Here is a 20,866-nt window from a genome sequence, read left to right on the forward strand (position 1 = left end):
CTGGGAGACGGAGGGCCTGGGTTCAAATCAGAGTTCAGCCACTTGCCTGCAAAGTGAGTGGGCTGAGTTGCACGCCCAATACCATCACCATTGTAATTCAAGCCTATCAGTTGGATGACTAGAACGGTTTTCTTGGCATTTCTCTGCAGGTTACTCAGAGGGCACTGCCTTATAACTCTACAACAACTACCCATTCCTTCTCACTTAAAACAAAACTCCAAAATGACTGACTTCAAAGTTCTTCATCAGTTGGACTCCCCTTACCTCACCACTCTCTATGATGCTACATCCCGGCTGGTGATCTTTCCCTTCTCCAAAGGAATTTTAGGTATGCCTCATTCTCAATTCACCCATCTCTTCCCCATTTTGTTTCTCCAAATGAGAGATTGTTCTCATTCAAAGCCCACCCAAAAACCACCTCTTCCAGGAAGCCCTAACTCACTAATTTCCCACCTTCCTAGTCATGTGTTCTATCAGCTACTATTGTGCATCTCTGCTTATTTGCTGCTCAGGTACTTACCTGAGTTTATTACTTGCATCTGTTATCTTATCCGGACCTATTGTACATTTGGAAATTCATCTCCCCAGTTAGATTGCAAGGTCCTTAAGGGTAGGGTCCTTCTACTGCCTATTTCCCAAGTGTTTAGTGCAATGCTCTACACCCAGTAAGCACTAAATAAAGGCTTCGATGAGGAGGTTAATGAAGCCGACAAACACCCAAATATTTACCAAGGTGTTCTGATTCAGATTATATAAGCATTGTGTAGACTATGGCTTCAGGGTTTTGTTTTGGAAGAATACAAAAGAAGGTCTACAATAAAGAATCGGAATTTAAGAACAGATTAAATTTGGATGACACTGATTTCATGAGGGTGACCAGATGGCCCTTTCTAACTGGATTATGCAATTTTAGTCTTTGGACTTTGGGTCCGTAGAAGTGTTCTGAGGTCAAGATGACCCTGTGATCAAGCGCGGAGGCATGAGGAGACAGTGCCATCCCACTCACCAAGCTTGGGAGAATGTGCCTGGTGTTCAATTCCCAGGCCGTATATGTTGACTCATATTTTAATGTACCCTTTGCAGCGGCTGCCTTGGGAGCTGGGTGAACAACAACCTGTTTTCCATACTTTTCCAAGGCCACTGGAATTTCTACTGGAACCACAAAAATGGGATCTCTTTTCTTTGTATAGATCTGGTCATTTTTCATTCATTCAATCGTATTTATTGAGCGCTTACTGTGTGCAGAGCACTGTACTTCACTTAAATTGAAGGTTCAAACAATATCTTCCTTGAGAGACTGATGATGTCAGGAGAAGTTACAGGGGCAAGGCGGCAAACTGCTTTAAGCCTGTTTTGACTGGACTCTGGGTAAGCCTCGATTTCTTCATTTTTTAAGGCTGTGTTTTTCATCTTTTGGCCTTGACAAAATTCGTTCACCCCTAAGATGTGTTAATAACAATAATAATAATAATAATAATAATAATAATAATAATAATAATGGTGTTTATTAGTCTGTTGGGCCTTGGTAAACCTCTTTTCTTTGTTCTACTATGAGGCACTCTTTGAAACCAAATTATCCATCCCCATAATTATTTGGTTATTTCTGTTGAATTTTGGGGAGGAGTTGCCGGGGGCAATGGTGGAGGCGGCAGATCAATCGGGGAAAGGTTTCATGAGGGTGACTCGATTTCTGTGCTCTACCTAAGCACTTACTTATTCTCCTATCCATCCTCCTAGCCTCTCTGCTTCTTCCTAGCTGTAAATTATGTGGTATCTTGTCTCCCCCCCACTAAATGCTAAGCTCTTTGAAGACAGGGATCATGTCTTCTACCTCTATTGTTCTCTCTCAAAGCACTTTGGTCCCAACACATCTGTGAACACAGGAAACACTTCAGCCATGGAACTCAGTAGCACGAGGGAGGCAGAAGGAGGATGGATATCGGAAATAAAAATACTGGACATAAAGGTACATGTTGACATTCTGGTTGGGTAAATCCTGTGTCCCCAGATGTACAGATGTGAGCAGAAGGAGTTCAGAAACTCATCCACAGCTCAACCATCCCAGCTCTACCATGTACTTGCTGTGTGACCTTAGGCAAGGCACTTAATTTCTCTCTGCTTCAGGTCCCTCATCTACAAAACGGGGAGTCAATACCTGTTCTCCCTCCTAATTATACTGAGCGTCCCACGTGAGACCTGATGATCATGTATCTACCCAAGCGCTTAGTACAGTGCTTGGCACATACTAAGCACTTACATACCACAATTAGTATTATAATTATTATTATTATTAACCTCACTTACAGCCCTGGTTGGATGGACCTTCGGTGAACTCCTTCAAAGAAGAGCAACTCCAATAGGTTAACACGGAATGGCCATGACACTCGCTGTCTTTTAGTTAAAAAAAAAAAAGATACATTAGCAAGTTCCAACTTGAAAAGGTAGGGCAGGAGGACTGAATTACTGTGCTGGACAAAGAGAAGCTTAATGAATCATTTCTTATCCTTTGGAGGAACAGACTCCCCATATGATTTTTAATTGTTTAAAATGAATAAAATGACAGAAATGCAGGTCTTAAAAGAAGAATTCAGGGATCGGTCGGTCTAGCACCTGCCAAATTAGAGGATTAAGATAGGAATGTTTATCAGACTGAGTAATCTACCTAGAAGAAGCCTAAACCCTTCATAATTGCTACTATAAATCACCCAATTCCAGACCCCAATTCGGATTACAGCTCCTCTCGGTTTCAGGACCTCTTATCTTGATCAGACAGCATAATTCAAAAGGAATAGTTTGTTCAAAGGGTCCTGAAGTTACTTTTTTTGAAAATGAAAAGCAAATAAAGATGTCTCTGTGTGGCTGAAAGCCCTCCGGTTTTTACAAGTTCATCTCACCCCACATCCTCAGACAGGATTTCACTTTCTCAGAGTGCCACGAGAGAGGGACTACGCCCCTGGGCAGGGAACACTCACAGCGAAATGCAACAGCAGAAGGGAAGAACTGACCGAAGCAGCGTGGCTCAGTGGAAAAGAGCCCGGGCTTTGGAGTCAGTGGTCATGGGTTCGAATCCCGACTCCACCACATGTCTGCTGTGTGACCTTGGGCAAGTCACTTCATTTCTCTGAGCCTCAGTTACCTCATCTGTAAAATGGGGATTAAGACTGTGAGCCCCACGTGGGACACCTTGATCACCTTGTATCCCCCCAGCGCTTAGAACAGTGCTCTGCACATAGTGAGCGCTTAATAAATGCCATCATTATTATTATTATTATTCTAAAGCTGGATCCGCCACCTGTAAAATGCAGGTGTGGCCCTGTTCTGCCAACAATGCCCTCCGTTCTGCACAAATCATCTGGTCACACTTTGTCCCTGCACTCGCCACTGTTTTAAGTCAACCGGACCTCCAGGCACATAAAGGAGGCCTGAGAACAGAAATGTGGCCCACCACAGATTGAAGACGGCTGTATCTTTGGAAAGCTACAGTTGCTTGGCCTTTGTTAGGCAGACCACTTTCTTTTTTTTTTACTGTATTTGTTGAGTGCTTACTATGTGTCAAGCACTGCTCTAAGCACTGGGGTACATAAAAGTTAATCAGGTTGGACACAGTCCCTAGCCCACATGAGGCTCACAGTCTACATATGAAGTGCTGAATCCCCATTTGGCAGTTGAGGAAACTGCAGCACAAAGAAGTAAAGTGACTTGCCCAAGGTCACATAGCAGGCAAGTGGTGGAGCCAGGATTTGAACCTAGGTCCTCTGGCGACCAGGCCTGTGTCTCATCCACTAGACCATGCTGCTTCCTTCTCATTTTGCGGATTTCTCACCATCTCTGCACCAACTGTTTCTGATTATCTCATTTTTGCATCTTTTGCTTCACCAGACATAGCCAGGCTCCTGAAGTTAACATGTTTTAGGCTGACCATTGTTGAAATCTCAGTCTACTACACAAGTGTTAAATAAACAGAGAACCACAATTTCCTGGCCATAATAGCATAAAGGATTTGACAAAACAGCCCTGACAAGTCAAAAAAAAACCTTTAAAGGATAAAAAGTTTGAGCATTTCCATAAAGTTATATAGAGTTAAGAATGGAAAGGGAACTAATTTTTCAATGATATTTGTTATACGTTTACTACGTGTCTGGCACTGTAATAAGCATAGGGAGAGGTACAAGCTTAACCGGTTGGACACGGTCCCTTGTCCCACATGGGGCTCACTAAACTTATTCCCCATTTTACAGATGAGGTAACAAGGCACAGAGAAATTTTAAAATACCACTTAGAGATAGACCCCCTTCCCTTAATGACATTAGGTGATGTATTTTCCTCTTTCAACCCATTCGCCCTCCAAAATCCTCTCAACCTCTGAACCAGGGTCCATGATACATGAAGACATGGCTTTCACTGTTCGTTCATAGTGTATGCCATGAGCTGCTCTGCCACCCCACACTTCCCTCCCACTCTAGGACAGTTGGGTTGAGTGCAGCCCAAAAGGGAATGTGTCTTTTTATTGTTATAGTGTACTCTCCGAAGCACTTACTACAGTGCTCTGCACCCAGTAAATGCTCAGTTGAGTGAATGAAAAGGGAGGGGACACTGCACTTCCCCCTGACAAAGCATCTTCTAGACTGTGAGCCCGCTGCTGGGTAGGGACCGTCTCTATATGTTGCCAACTTGTACTTCCCAAGTGCTTAGTAAAGTGCTCTACACACAGTAAGCGCTCAATAAATACGATTGAATGAATGAATAAATGCAGCAAATTTGACCATTTTTCTCTCCTTGATCTTCAACCTTTGCTTCTCCCACAACTTGGTATCTCACCTTTCAAGGAGGAAGATTCAAAGAAGGGCACATAAAAGACTGATAGAAGAAAAGAATCTAGAAAGATCAGGGGTTAAAGCACAGACCTGGGAGCCAGAAGGACCTGGGTTCTAATTCCAGCCCACCACTTGACTGCTGTGTGACCTTGGATAACTCATTTAACTTCTCTGAGCCTCAGATACCTTATCTGGAAAATGGAAATTAGTGAGCCCCACATGGGACATGGACTGTGTCCAGATTAGCTTGGATCTACCTCGGCATTTAATACGGTGCCTGAAACATAGCAAGCTCTTAAAAAATACCATTAAAAAGTGTCTGCTGTGTGCAGAGGACTGTATTAAGCCCTTGGGAGAGAACATTAGAGACCAAAGACATGGTCCCTGCCCTCAAAGAGCTTTCAATTTATCAGAAGAGACAGACACAAAATAATTACAGATGAGGTGTGGTGGGAGGAAAAGGCAGCGGCTGGCTGAAAAACCAATGAACTGGAAGTCTGCCTGGAATATAAGAGGGAAGGAGAGGAAAGAAAGACTTAGGTTAAAAAGAGCAACAGTACAGACTTCAGGGTAAAGAGGGCAATTAAGGCAAAGGCCAAACCCTTAAAGAAGGAATAAGAAAAGGTGGAATGACTGAGTGGCACATGAGACTATTGGACACTGAGGCACATGTGACGTCACACATGATATGCCACGCACAAAATATTACATCATCATATCTCATGCGCCATTTAGCAGAGACCTGGCCAGCTCACTCAAATCTAGAGCATCAAGAGCATTTTGGACCCTCAGCGCCTTCCCCCGGCTCCAGGGCCTTTACGTTCCTTTCCCAGGTCCATCCGAACATGGGCACTGCGTTTGAGCCGTGGAACTCAGTGGCAGCAGCTGAGGAGAAGGGAGGAACGGATGCTGAAAATAAAAATAATGGACATAAAGGCATCCAGTGCTAAATCAAAACTAGACAGGAGACAGAGAAGCTGAAAACCGGACATCTGGGGACCCTGATGTGAAGGTGGATTAGGCTCAAAGGCAAGAGTGATCAATAACTTCCCTAACCAAGAATGAAAGCATCAAAAAAGGAGATGGTCCCCTTCAATTCACTGATCTCTTTGGAATAATGACCTGGTACTTTGGAGATACAAATTTGCCCATGTTACCAGGGATATCAGAGGTCATGGGTTCACATCCCGGATCTGCCAATTGTCAGCTGTGTGACTTTGGGCAAGTCACTTAACTTCTCTGGGCCTCAGTTACCTCATCTGTAAAAGGGGGATCAAGACTGTGAGCCCCACCTGGGACAACCTGATCACCTTGTATCCCCCCAGTGCTTGGAACAGTGCTTTGCACATAGTAAGCGCTTAATGAATACCATCATTAGTATTATTATAATTATTATTATATCCACTGCTTAAAACTAATACCAAGCCACTGCAGCTGATCCTATGGCATAAACAGCAAAGTTAATTCACGGAACCTTGGTTCTAATCAGGTGAAATATGTACAGAGCTGAAAATGAACATCAAATTTTAAGATCCTTGAGAGAAGGGTTCATGTGTGCTTAGTACAATGGTCTGCACACAAAAAGTGCTCAATAAATACGATTGATCAATTGGCCAACCAGGACACTCTCCCTCCCCACCCTTCAACGTCATATTAGAAACTCCCGTCTGCTATTCTTTTGGAGTGAGGCTAACCTAGGGATTGCCCATATTTTTTGGGGTGGAGAGGGCAGGAGGGGAGAGCGCACGCTATCTTGCTCAGGGCTCTCAACCCCTCTGTTTTGATCTCTACTTTATCAAGAAATAACATTTCAGTTGAAAAGCGCTCTCAGCTGGAACGTTTATAAGGATCTCACCAACGTTAAGACCCAACCCCTGTTCAATTCACTGCCTCCGAAATCAGCCAAACGGTACCCTAGAATTAGAGCTACCTTTACAAACACCTTATGGAAGCCCTAAAGGAAAAATAAAAATGTGTACCTGTTGCACTGGTTGGCATTAGAGGTTCTTCCTCTTGTCTGACTTGACTTTGATCAAGAACCTAAAAGGGAAAAATCCAAATTACAAATAAATTTTTATAATAATAATAATGGCATTTGTTAAGCGCTTACTATGTGCAAAGCAATGTTCTAGGCGCTGGGGGGCATACAAGGTGATCAGGTTGTCCCACGTGGGGCTCACAGTCTTAATCCCCATTTTACAGATGAGGTAACTGAGGCCCAGAGAAGTTAACTGACTTGCCCAAGGTCACACAGCAGACATGTGCTCACTATGTGTCAAGCACTGTTCCAAGCACAGAGGTACATTCAAGTTAAGCACGTGGGACATGGTCCCTGTCCCACACATCACAATCTCTATACAAGGGAGAACGGGCATTAAATGCCCATTTTACAGATTAAACTGAGGCACAGAGAGATCAAGAGACCTGCCCAAGACCACACAGCAGCCAAGTGGCAAATGAGGATCAGAACTCAGAGCCTCTGCATCCCAGGCCTGGTCTCCATCCACTGGGCTATACTACTCCTCCCTTGCCACTCGGCCTTCTGTGATAAATATCTCATCTGCCCACCTTATATCTCTCACAACTGTCACTTCAGCACTTTCATGGCACTCAAGCATTCACAGTCCACTGTTTCCCTTACTTATGTATCATTATAGTCTACCGCTTCCCCATCTGCAATTTATTTTAGTATCTGTTTCCCCCACCCTAGACTTAGACTGTAAGCTCCTTGAGGCAAACGATCATGTCTACTACCTCCAGTCTAGTCTCCTTAGCCCTCAGTACAGTGCTCAGTAAATGCTATTAGAACCTATGACCTCTGACTCCCAAGCCTGTGCTCTTTCCACTGAGCCACGCTGCTTCTCTATGGTATTTAAGCGCTTACCATGTGCCAGGGATTGCACAGAGAAGTGACTTGCCCCCAGACTACACAACAGATAAGAGGCAGTCAACATTAGAACCCAAGATCCCTGACTTCCAGCCCTGTGCTTTCTCCACTATGCCAGGGGATGAAGAATAAAGAACACCCCTAAGGAGAAAGCATGCCAGATGACTGCGAAGGTAGGGGAGCGAGAGATTCGGCCTGGCCCAGGACAGCGATTTGATGGACATCTGAGGGAGGGGAGGGAGAGCAGGCGGGGAGGGAGAAGGTGCGCGGCAGGGTGGAAAATTAGGCTATGCTCTGGGAAAAGGGCCAAAGTGGCTGTCCATCCTCCCCTACCATTCCTAGGGTCAAAGGTATAAAGCTGTGGAGGCTAAGGACATGAGAGGGCTTTGGAAAAATAAAACAGCAGTAATAATAATAATAATAATTGTGGTATTAAGCGCTTTCTATGTGTCAAGCACTGTACTAAGCACTGGGGTAGATATAAGATCATCAGGTCCTATGTGGAGCTCAAAGTCTAAATAGGAGCTTCTGCTCAGAAGCTGGTACCTCCTCTCGTTAAGTCCAGGCCCCTCTAATCAGGCCGGCGTAGGGAAGGCCGATCAGAGACTATGGTCATCCCAACTAGAGGTTCGAGGGGCACCAGGCAAGAGCAGCAATGGTCTCAAATCCATCTGAGGGAACCAACGGGTGGACACAGAAGCAAGAAGGAGGGCAGGACGAGGGCAGGCTGACTTGGGCTCAGGCTGGGCCAAGCACCTTTCAAAAAGCTGTTTGAAAAATCTTAACTGAAAGCCAGGAAGAACATCACTTATCAAGACCTCTGGTTACTTCTCCTGTAGACGGACATTAGGAAAAGAAAGGGTGGGACATGGACAGAACGTGTGAGAAAGGCCAGTTTGATGCCTGAAGAGGAAGGGAAACAGCAACAATTCTCTGAACCTTCGGTCCTTGAACTTTGAGTCGCTGAAAAAGTCAGCAGGCACACCTACCTCTTTCCTCAGAGACAGAACTGCATTACCCGGTTCCTGGCCCATGCTTGCCTCAGAACAAAATATTGAGACACAGCATTAAGCAAATAAAAATATTTCCCATTTGAAAATTAAGTGAAAATGCTACTGCCCCAGAGAACAGTCTAATATGGACATCTTTTCAACACTTGAAATTTCATCAGCTAGAATTATCTTTACTTACTGCCTAGTCGAAGGAGTTAGTTTCGCACTGGAAACATACAAAGAAACGAACTCTGATTAATTCTTCTGAAGAAACAAAAGATCTTTTTTGGGCCAGAGGCTCAATACATAGTAGGAAGGCAGTGTTGCCTAATGGAAAGAGCATACTCCTGGGAGTCAGGAGACCTGTCCCAGCTCTGCCATTTGCCTGCTGAGTGAGCTTGGGTGAATCACTTAACTGTTCTGTGCCTCAGTTTCTTCACCTGTAAAATTAGAATAAAATACCTGTTCTCTCTCCCTCTTAAGCTGTGAGTCCCATTTGGGACAGGGACTGGATCCAATCTGATTATCTTCTATCTATCTACCCCAATACTTGGCACGTAATGAGTACTTAATAAATACCCATCATTATTAAAGTAAAAAAAAGGCCATAAAATGCACTTCCGGCATGGAAGACTGATGGTTTACCTAAAGGTATAAGGACATGGAAAGCACAAATGGACTGATCTCTGTATGCTGAAATATAGTATCATAAAAGTCTGATTTTTACAACCAAGAGTCTTTGTAGATAGAAAATCTTGGGGAAAAACATGAAGTTGAAGAATGAGGGCTTGATATAACTAAAGTTATTGGTAAGGGAAACATAGCGTAGCAGCAAATTTAAGCAACAGAAGAGGGTGGTGGGTTCTCAAATTTTTGGTTTAACTATAAAAATATGTTTTTTATAAGACCTGGGTTCTAATTCTATCTCCACCACTTATATAATAATAATAATAATAATGTTGGCATTTGTTATGCACTTACTATGTGCCAAGCACTGTTCTAGGTAACCTTGGACAAGCCACTTATATTCAATGTGCCTTAGTTCCCTCATCTGCAAACTGGGGAAAATAAATGTTCTCCCTCCTATTTAGACTTTGAGCTCTACTTAGGACCTGATGATCTTATATCTACCCCAGTGCTTAGTACAGTGCTTGACACATAGAAAGCACTTAATACCACAATTATTATTATTATTATTATCACTGCTGTTTTATTTTTCCAAAGCACTCTCATGTCAGTTCTCCAATTTGATCCTCACAACATCTCTGTGTGATAAGGAGAGGCAGGAAGACGGAGAGCCATTTTCCAGATGAGGAGCCTGAGGTACAGAGAAGTTAAATAACTCTGCCATGGACTCATAGCAGGTGAGCAGCAGAACCCAAGTCTCCTGACACCCAGCTCCCCTGCACTCTCGACTAGACCACACTACTACTTCATTTACAATGAATGACTAAATGGATCTTAATGGGGAAAAGCTACTAAAGAATGGAAGAGAAAATTTCACTGAGATGATTCATTTCTCACCTCCTCCTTCCTCTCCCCGCTTCCCCCTCTCCATCCCCCCGCTTTACCTCCTTCCCTTCCCCACAGCACCTGTATATATGTATATATGTTTGTACATATTTATTACTCTATTTATTTATCTTACTTGTATATATCTATTCTATTTATTTTATTTTGTTAATAAGTTTGGTTTTGTTCTCTGTCTCCCCCTTCAAGACTGTGAGCCCACTGTTGGGTAGGGACCGTCTCTATATGTTGCCAACTTGTACTTCCCAAGCGCTTAGTACAGTGCTGTGCACACAGTAAGCGCTCAATAAATACGATTGATTGATTGATTGATTGATTTATAAAGCAACCCTAAGAAAATGTAGGGCAAAGAAAACATGGAATCCCCTTGGTGGCTACTATCTCAAGAGGAGCACAATAAGGAGGAGGAAGATCACCCGGCCTTGTGTAAGGAGCGGGCACAAATAGTGTGTCCATATGAGTGCTTAGTGATATTTAGGAAGGGCAGGAAAAGAGGGAGGGAGAGAAGACGAACATGTGGCATGAACATGTAGTCTGATATTGGGTCAGGCTCACTGTGGGCGGGGAACGTACCTTGTTTTCCTGTTGTACTCTTCCAAACACTCAGTACGGTGCACTGTACTTAGTAGAAGCTCAGTAAATACTATTATTACTACTACGTGGATAAAATTGTTCGAGAAATGGCATTTATAGAGGGCTTATTGTGTGCAGTGTACTATATTAAGCACTTGGGGGAGTAAAATGTAATAGAATTGGTAGACGTGTTCTCTACACACAAAGAGCTTACTTACTGTTTAGGGGGTGAAACAGACATTAAATCACAGATATGTACCTAAGTGCTGTGGGACCGAGGGAGGGGTGAACATCAAGTACCCAAAAGGTATAGATCCAAGTGATGCAGAAGGAACAAGAAGTAGGGTAAATGAGGGAAGGCCACGTGGAGATGTGACTTCTGTAGGGTTTTGAAGGTGAGATATGAAGGGGAAAAAAGTTCCAGGCCAGAAAGAAGGCGGGTGCAAAGGGTCAGCAGTAAAATAGATGAGAATGAGGCACATTATGTTGCATTAGAAAAGCAAAGTGTGCAGGCTGGGTTGTAATAGGAAATCAGCAAGGTAAGATGGAGAGAGAGAGAGCTGACTCAATGCTCTAAAATCATTGGTAAGCAGGGGGTTTTTTTTGATACGGAGGTGGATGAGAACTACTGGGGGTTCTTGAGTGGGGATATGTGGCCAGAACATTTTTTAGAAAAATTATCGGGGCAGCAGAGTGAAGTACAGACTAGAATTGGAAAGCGTCAGAGGCAGGGAGGTCAGTGAGGAGGTTGAGGCAGTAGTCCAGGCAAAATACAATAAGTGCTTGGATCAGGATGGTAGCAATTTGGATGGAGAGCAAGGGGCAGGTTCTAGGGATGTTGTGAAGGCAGAACCTGCCAGGATTTTAAGTGGACTGAATATGCCAGTTGAATTACAGCGATGAGTCGAGTATAATGCCAAGGTTACGGGCTTATACAGCTTGGAGGGTGCTGTTGCCTTTAGTGATGGGTAATGTCAGAGAGAGGAAAGGGTTTGGGTTGAGAAGATGAGGAGTTCCGTACTTCCCAAATAAACAGCTGTTCTCTCTATAGTCAGGGAGCTCAAAGTCAGTCAGCTCAGCAGAGGGAAAAGTTACGTGCCTGGGTTGGGGATGGAACGGCTTGTCTGAGAAGCAGTGTGGCTCAGTGGAAAGAACACGGGCCTCGGAGTCAGAGGTCGTGGGTTCAAATCCCTGCTCCGCCACTTGTCAGCTGTGTGACTTTGGGCAAGTCACTTCACTTCTCTGGGCCTCAGTTCCCTCATCTGTAAAACGGGGATGAAGACTGTGAGCCCCCCGTGGGACAACTTCATCACCTTGTAACCTCCCCAGTGTATTGTTATTTTCATTCAATTGTATTTCCTGAGCACTTACTGTGTGCAGAGCACTGTACTAAGCATTTGGGAGAGAACGATACAACAGTAAACAGACACAATCCCTGCCCACAATGAACTTACAGTCTAAAGCATTTGGCACAAGACCCTAAGAATCTTAGTATTGGGGAATGCAGACGCAAAGTTGCCTGTTCTCACATACTGTTCGTGAGAAACTTTTTTTTATTTTAGAAAAGTCATCCAGGCAGCAGAGTGAAACATGGGCTGGGGTGGGGTGAGGCAGGAGGTAGGAAGGCCAGCGTGGAGGCTGATGCAGTAGTTAAGGAGGGATGGGATAAATGGTTGAATCAGCATGGTAGCAGTTTGGATGGGGAGAAAAGTGTGGATTCTAGCCATGTTGTGAAGGTAGAACCGACAGGATTTGATGACAGACTGAACAGATTATCCTTAATCGCTTAGAACAGTGCTCGGCACATAGTAAGCGCTTAACAAATGCCATCATTATTATTATTAATAAACAGATTATGGGGGAGGGGAAGTGATGCCCTTCACTGTCTAGATGTGGGATGCCCTTCAGTCTTTATGGTAAGTGTGATGCTGGTTCTTATTTTCATTCGATTATTGCTCGTTCTTTTAAATAAACTTCTGGAATAATGAAAAGGGACAACTCTGGGTGCTAACTGCTCTCCTTCCAGATTCTGAAACACAAAATATCTGCTGCAACGAGTTAAGGGGGACACCCAGTTAATTTGTTATGGTATCGATAAATTCATAAAACTTGGACAATCCGATTCAAATACAGAGGAACACTGGCCAGAAGGTGACTTCTCTGCCACTCAGATCATCTAATCTGTCTGGTTAGTTATTACTTAATAATAATATTCTTATTGTACTTATGAAGTGCTTACTATATGCCACTCACTGTTCTAAGCACTGAGGTAGATACAAGTTAATCAGGATGGACACAATCCCTGTCCCGGATTGAGCTCACACTCAATCCTCCTTTTTTGCTGATGAGGTAACTGAGGCACAGAGAAGTGAAGTGACTTACCCAAGGTCACACAGCAGACAAGTGGTGGAGCCAGGATTAGTACCCATGACCTTCTGACTCAAGGCACTCAATCAGCTCTCTCCCTGCTATATATTCTCACTCCTCTCCCATTACACCCCTGCTCACCCTCCTCACTCTTCTCAAGCCAGCACCCTCACATGCCTCATTCACATCTCTCTCATAGCTGATCTCTAGTTCACACCCACCTCCTGCCTGGTGCTCCCTCCCCTTGCCACCCACTGCTCTCCCCATCTTCAAGCCCTCCTGAAGTCATTATCTCATCCAGAAGGTTTTTACTGTTATTATTATAGCATTTGCTAAGTGTTCACTATGTGTCAAGCACTGTTCCAAGCACAGAGGTACATTCAAGTTAACCACGTGGGACATGGTCCCTGTCCCGCACATCACAATCTCCATACAAGGGAGAATGGGCATTAAATGCCCATTTTACAGATTAAGAAACTGAGGCACAGAGAAATCAAGTGACCTGACCAAGATCACACAGCAACCAAGTGGCAAATGAGGATTAGAACTCAGAGCCCCTGCATTCCAGGCCTGGACTCCATCCACTAGGATATACTACTCCTCACTTGCAACTCGGCCTTCTGTGATAAATATCTCATCTGCCCACCTTATATCTCTCTCACAACTGTCACTTCAGCACTTTCACGTCACTCAAGCATTCACAGTCCACTGTTTCCCTTACTTACGTATCATTATAGTCTACCGCTTCCCCATCTGCAATTTATTTTAGTATCCGTTTCCCCCACCCTAGACTTAGACTGTAAGCTCCTTGAGGCAAAAGATCACGTCTACTACCTCCAGTCTACTCTCCTGAGCCCTCAGTACAGTGCTCGGTAAATGCTATTGATTTGACTGTAAGCTCATCTTCCAGGGGATGTGTCTTTTATCTTGCGATACTGTACTCTCCCAAGTGCTTAGTACAGTGATCTGCACCCAGTAAGTTCTCAATACCACAATTGATTGATGCTGCACAAACCACTAATGAATCCCTCTGCCCAGTTCTCCGACCCGAAGTCTCAAGACCTGAAGCCCGGCCCGTCGCCCCCAACAAGAGACTCCATCATCAAGGTTCAGCTCATTGTCATGTCATCCCGGGGTTTAACTCCCCTCAGCCACTGAGCTTCCACTGCTGGAGAAGCAGCCTGGCCTAATCATCATCATCAATCGTATTTATTGAGCGCTTACTATGTGCAGAGCACTGTACTAAGCGCTTGGGAAGTACAAATTGGCAACACATAGAGACAGTCCCTAGGCCTAATGGAAACAACCCAGGTCTGAGAGACAGGGGACCGGGGTTCTAATCCTAACTTTGCCACTTGCCTGCTGTGGGACCCTGGGCAAATCACTTAACTTCTCTGTGCCCCAGTTTCCTCATCTAAAAGGGAGATTCAATACCTGTTCTCCCTCAGACTTAGAGTGCGAGCCTTAGTTGGGGGAGGGACTCTGCCCAACCTGAATACCCCAGCACTTGGTTCAGCGCTTGGCAAACAGTGCTCAACAGATACCAAAATTATCATTATCATTATTTTTATTATCCTTTCCCCCATAGAGCTGCAGGGAGCCAATACCTGTCGAGGGAAGCGGAATAACATCGCTTGGAGAAGTCCAATCTCCGCTGTAGCGCTGAGACAGAAATAAACTCACCACAGACGAGCTGGTGGGAAGCAGCAGGAAGCACACCAGGTGGTGGGTGAAAACTACACAGAGTCTGCTCAGGAGACCAAACACTTGCAAACAGGGACATAACAAGCAGAGTGGGAAATATTCTGTTGCCTGACAGGAACATGCTGATTCCCAAAGCTGGCGGCAAAAGATGGGCTGTCGGTCTCAAAGAGCAGAATGTTTTCGTAACTATATTATCTTACTTCGATGATTTATGTGCACCCGCCTGGGAAAGCTAAGAGCAAAGTGTAAAAGTAATAATACAACTGCCACTGGCTAAGCCACCAACACAAGCCTGTGAAAACACCATAGTGTCAAATAATGGACCCTGTACGTCACCAATCAATCAATCAATTGATGGTATTTACTTAGTGCTTTCTGTGTGTACAGCACTGTTCTAAACTCTTGGGAGAGAACGATAATAATAATAATAACGGCATTTATTAAGCGCTTACTATGTGCAATGCCCTGTTCTAAGCATTGGGGAGGTTACAAGGTGATCAGGTTGCCCCACGGGGGGCTCACAGTCTTAATCCCCATTTTACAGATGAGGTAACTGAGGCCCAGAGAAGTGAAGTGACTTGCCCAAAGTCACACAGCTGACAACTGGCGGAGCCGGGATTTGAACCCATGACCTCTGACTCCAAAGCCCGGGCTCTTTTCCACTGAGCCACTCTGCTTCTCAAGAATACACAACAGATACACAACAGATACACAACAGAGTTGGTAGAAACGTACCCTGCCCTCAAGAATCGGAGAAGCAGCATACCCTAGTGGAAAGAGTATAGGGCTGGGAGTCAGAGGGTCTGAGTTCTAATCCCAGCTATGCCACTTGTCTGCTGTGTGATCTTGGGTAAGTCACTACACTTCTCTGTAACTCAGTTACCTCATCTGTAAACTGGGAATTAAGACCGTGAGCCGCACGTGGGACATGGACTGTGTCCAACCTGATTAACTTGTATCTACCCCAGCCCTTATTACAGTATCTGGCACAAAGTCACTTTTAGACTGTGAGCCCACTGTTGGGTAGGGACTGTCTCTATATGTTGCCAATTTGTACTTCCCAAGCGCTTAGTACAGTGCTCTGCACATAGTAAGCGCTCAATAAATACAATTGATGATGATGATGATGCTTAATAAATTCCACTTTTTTTCTTAAGAAAAAGGCTTACAGCTTAGAGGATACCCTCCAACTGGCTCTCTGCATAATTCTTTCCCCAAGTTTGACCACTCACTATCTCTATTTTCTCTCCTGGAATCACACTCTTTAAAATTCCATTCCCCTGCTTGCACTTTAGCTGGACCAGAAGGTTGGTCCTGCAAAGCAAATGTGATGGAGCCACAGTAGTGTAAACTCCGGTGAGAATGGTAATCGCTGCTGCATCGTGTGCTCTGTGCCATTCAGGACACTCACAACCAGCCATAAGAGCGGCAGTGACTTTGGCTTCCCCTCCTGTTTGTCCCCAGTGGCTGCCCCAAAACCAGTGGGAGGTGAAGGGTCTGTAAAGACCTCGGTGGTTGAGCCGAAGAAACCCTGGCAGAGTGCCCCTTTTCATTTCAAAATGAAACCCCTCCCTACTCACCAGGGCTTGGATGCTACAAAGCCCAGGCTCCTGTTGCTGAACCCTAAAGTCAACCAGGAAGCTGGACTTGAAAATACAAGGCAGCCCAGATGCAAATATTTGAAAGACCACAGTTGGACACAAATTCAGTCTCAGTGAAACATAAACTCAACATCCAAATTATGAAATGTATTTTGGTGGGAAAAAAAAATCAAACAACTAGGGAACTGGCAAAGGAAACAAGAGCAAGACACCTTAACGCTTGGACGCTCTGAAAATTCCTATTTTCCCGAAGCCAAGAGGCAAAACAACCACAATTCTTTGTTCACCGCACTAACAATTCCCACTTCTGTCCCTCAGCTCCACTGGGTGGAAAGCGCTATCCAAGAAAAACAGACAGAGCCCGAATCCGGACTCGGTGCATAATCTCCCAGACAATGTCCTATTGTACCGCGGGGACAATCGAGCACAAACCTTGTAAAGAAAGGGTCGATCCAAAAAGTATTTCCTGAAGAGCTTAATGTCATTCTCCAGTAAGTGCTCCGCGGTGTGATTGAACGTCAGGGTCAGGGTTCCTGAGGAGCGGACAAATCGCAGAGACGCCGAGTCACTGATTCGGGCTCTAGCGAAGTCCGGTGAACAGCTCTCCGGCACACAGCTGCCCTGAAATCTGAAACAGCGCAAGTCAAAGCCTAACCACGAGCGCAGTAAGAGCACTCATGCACACCCACACGTGTGTATCCCCCATGGTCCTCAGAAGCTCCTACCCAGCCCGCTGCGCCAGGTTCACGGAGAGAAGCCACCCCCAGAAAGCGAGCGGGAGCAAAGGGACCAACTCCGCACATTTTCTTCGGCTCCCTTCAGAGCAAATCCAGCTACTGTAAAGCCTCCTGTCTGCCTCGTGTTAACACTGATGACGACTAATGACACATGGTGATAGGGGAGCCGTATTTTGCCTCAAAACCCGATTTCCCGTTCTACTTTTAATCGAAAATGGGAGCCTCTCACTTGGCCGTGGCCATATATAGGAGCTTAGCGAGCGGTCTGGCAGCTAGCAGGTTTGTTAAGTGATTGCAGTGGAAAACAGACATTGCCTCCAGGGAGCACCGCATTGTTCGGATGTTACAAACAAGTGAGACATTCATAACACACTCTACCATGGTTGTAACATTTTCTCATGCAAATTCAAGTAGGCATAAATTCTGTCACAGCTGGGCATTGGACAGAACACTCAAACAAACGTGTAACATTTCCAAATCACAATGGAACTCATTCTTGCACATTTTTTTCTGTCCACTTCTGGCCAGGAACAAATATTCTATTCTGTATACAGAAGAGAAATCTACAGATAACTCTCACAGTCCGTTTCTCCAGCCTCTGACCATGGACCTCTAAAAGCATATTTCTCTTCACTCCCTTCAAGCCACCGAGGAACAAACTCAATGGGAATGGGATTAGTGAGAAAACTGGTTTCTAGCTCCCCTCCTTAATTTCATTTTTGTTCATCAAGCACTACTTAACAAGAATGAATCAAATTTCCCAGTTAACACAGTAGGTGCAGGGGGGGAATGTACTCCCTCAACTCTAAGACCTGTGAGTCTATGAAATTCTGAAATGATCTCTGCACATTTTGGAGGCTGAAAGAAGCTCAGGATTTCAACTGTGACAAGTGACAGGTAGGGCCTACTGGAAAGAGCACAGGATGGCGGTGGGAGTCCCGGGTTCTAGTACCAGCTCTGTCACAGCCCTGCTGTGGTACCTTGGGCAAACCACTTCACTTCTCTGCCTCAGTGTCCTCATCTGTAAATTGAGCATAAGATATGAGACTGTGAACTGTGGGTGGGACTGGGATTGTGTCCAGACTGATTATCTTGTTTCTACCCCGGCACTTAGAACAGTGCACACAGTAAGCGCTTAACTACTATACTTATTATTATCATTATTATTATTACCCCAGTGCTTAGCGCAGTGCAATCAATAAATGCTATCATCACTGACCCTGCAAACAGCAAATGCATCAGCTAAACGGGCAATCATCGTTATGTCCTGAACTGATTATGGGCTCTTCCCAGCTCACATCGTAAATATTGTTATCTCCTAACACACAGCCACTCAGGCAATCGTATTTATTGAATGCTTGGAATTGTACAATATAACAGACATTCCCTGCCCACAATAAGCTTACAGTCTAAAGGAAAGAAAGGATTGTCAGTGCTCTTTCTATATGGATATATAGACCCAGACATATCAACAGCTGGTTCTTGTAAGATTCAGTGGGCAGGAGACTGGGAAGGTCAGGGAAGGACAGAAGATGGATAAGGTTGGAATCGTGTGAGATTTTACCTAGGACTGAAGTGGCAGCGGAGGAAAGACAGCAGTGACCCAATCTGTTTCTCCAGGCTTGCTACTTGCTTGCTTGTTTGTCTATAGCCTTCTCCTCCACCCCTTCGAGTCTGTTCTTCCATCAGAACATAGGGACATGAACTGTACTATCACAGGGCCAGTTTAATGATCCATCCCATGGTTAGGGCTGCACCATCTAAAGTTCCCTTCTTTCCCACTCTAGGCTGTAAGCTCCTTGTGAGCAAGGAACATACATACCAACTCTGTTTCGCTGTACTCTTTCAAGTGGCCAGCACGGTGCTCTGCATGCAGTAAGAGTTCAATAAATACGACTGATTGATTGAGGAGCTCCAGGGTCAGTGGACTTGGACAGAGCCCTACTGGGACCTTTGGGAAATGGAACTGTAGCTGGCAGAAGGAAACCCATCACTAAACTGGTGAGAGCTGAAAAACTTGCCACAGACCATCAAAAACTGAAAAGGAAACTGGATAATCCACTTGCAGAAATGAAAAGATGCCACCTCCCCACCTTCTCATCTTCGCTCGCTCTTCTACCATTTTGTACCAGCTCACAGACTTCGCTCTTCTCAAACCAACCTAGTCACTGTGCTTTGTTCTCGTCTCTCTCGCTGCCAACCTCTTGCTCACACCCACTCTTCTGCTTGGGACTCCCTTCCCCTTCATATCCAGAGCTTAGAACAGTACTCTATATTGTGTGTTCTTGCACATAGTAAGTACTTAAATACAGTTTGTTTTTTTTGAAAAAAGCAACCTGGCTCTGAAAATGCTTTGGAAGTGGGAGGGGCCCCCAAAGCCAAAAATGACCACCCTGACAGAGAGTCCCAATCCCAGTACCGGCTCTAGCACTGCTTAGTGTGTGACTCCCACCCCAACCCCCACCACCCCCATCCAGCAGGGTCCATATACTTGTCCACGTCTTGATGTGAGCTGGGCCAAGGGACGGACGGACTATCTGAGCAACAAATACACACTGGGGGCCTGCTAGATGGACAGCACTCTGATACGTGCTAGAAAAATGACTGGACCCTCCTTTGTATGAGAAAGATTTGATTTCAATATGAAATGACGCATCAGCGATCTAGCCTATCACATTAGTTTGGTAGGGCAACTTGGATGTAAACCAGATGCGCTTTGGAGACTAAAAACTTGAATCGCAAACAACAGCCGTGGACCAAAGAGTGCACATCGAGAGATTTCCTTGTCTCTGTGTAAGTGTCTCCATTGGCAGGTGGTGTTGCGTAGAAGAAAGAGGGTGGGAAGGGGGGTCAGAAGACCCAGGCTTGAATCCCAACTCAGTTACTTGTCCTCTCTGGGCCTCAGTTTCCCACTCTTTGACAGGGGATAATAATTCTAACCTCCCCGCTGCCCCTCAGGGTTGTTGCAAGAATCCGAGACAACCGATGTGACAGTACTTTGGAAAAACACTCTGGTCTGTAAGCTCCTTGTGGGCATGGATCATGTCTACCAACTCTGCTGTCTCCTAAGTGCTTAGTACAGTTCTCTGTATACAGTGCTCAATAAATACGATTGATTAAGGAGGTCATATAAAATCATGGAACAGTTGTATCTGCACCAGAAGAAGCACAGAACTTAACTGAAAGTGCTTCAAGGCATAGGTCCAAGTTAGAGGTAGGAAAACACGCATCTCTGAGGCCCAGTCTCAATTCATCATCATTTTCCAGGGAGTTAAAAACAAGCAGTAACCGTCCTTCCAATTTGGATGGCCTCAAAAAAGCCGTTCGGGGAAGCTCCTAATTAAAATCAGAAATGGTGAATAGGAGAACAAAACAAGAAAGAACTCGGCAGAGGACAAAAACAGTACATGGGAGAACAGACATAAGGTAAAAAGCCTTGTGGAGATGACTCAATGGAAAAAAACCAATATATTTTTATTTCACCAAAAACAAGATCTAACCAATTCTGTATTTTTAACCCGCAATCGGGAAGCACATTCTCATTTCATTACCCTGGGCTGAGTGCTCAGAATGCTGTGCCATTAGAGGTTACATCTCCATTCTGCTCTGTGCCATTAGCACAAACTATCAGCACAGGACCACTGGGGCTCACCATCTGGGA

The 20,866-nt window shown here is 44.9% G+C and overlaps 1 protein-coding gene across 1 annotated transcript in view; it reads right to left on the reverse strand.

Annotated features, from left to right (window-relative positions):
* ARHGEF28 (Rho guanine nucleotide exchange factor 28) overlaps positions 1-20,866 on the reverse strand; it is a 265,840-nt gene that overhangs the window by 145,181 nt on the left and 99,793 nt on the right. The window contains exons 5-6 of the mRNA XM_038765447.1: positions 16,901-17,096; positions 6,794-6,854 (exon numbers count right to left, since the gene is read on the reverse strand). Of these exons, the coding sequence (XP_038621375.1) occupies positions 6,794-6,854; positions 16,901-17,096 (257 nt within the window). The remainder of the gene's footprint in view (positions 1-6,793; positions 6,855-16,900; positions 17,097-20,866) is intronic.

The sequence above is a fragment of the Tachyglossus aculeatus genome, chromosome 23, assembly GCF_015852505.1.
Source record: "Tachyglossus aculeatus isolate mTacAcu1 chromosome 23, mTacAcu1.pri, whole genome shotgun sequence".
Lineage (NCBI taxonomy): Eukaryota > Metazoa > Chordata > Mammalia > Monotremata > Tachyglossidae > Tachyglossus > Tachyglossus aculeatus.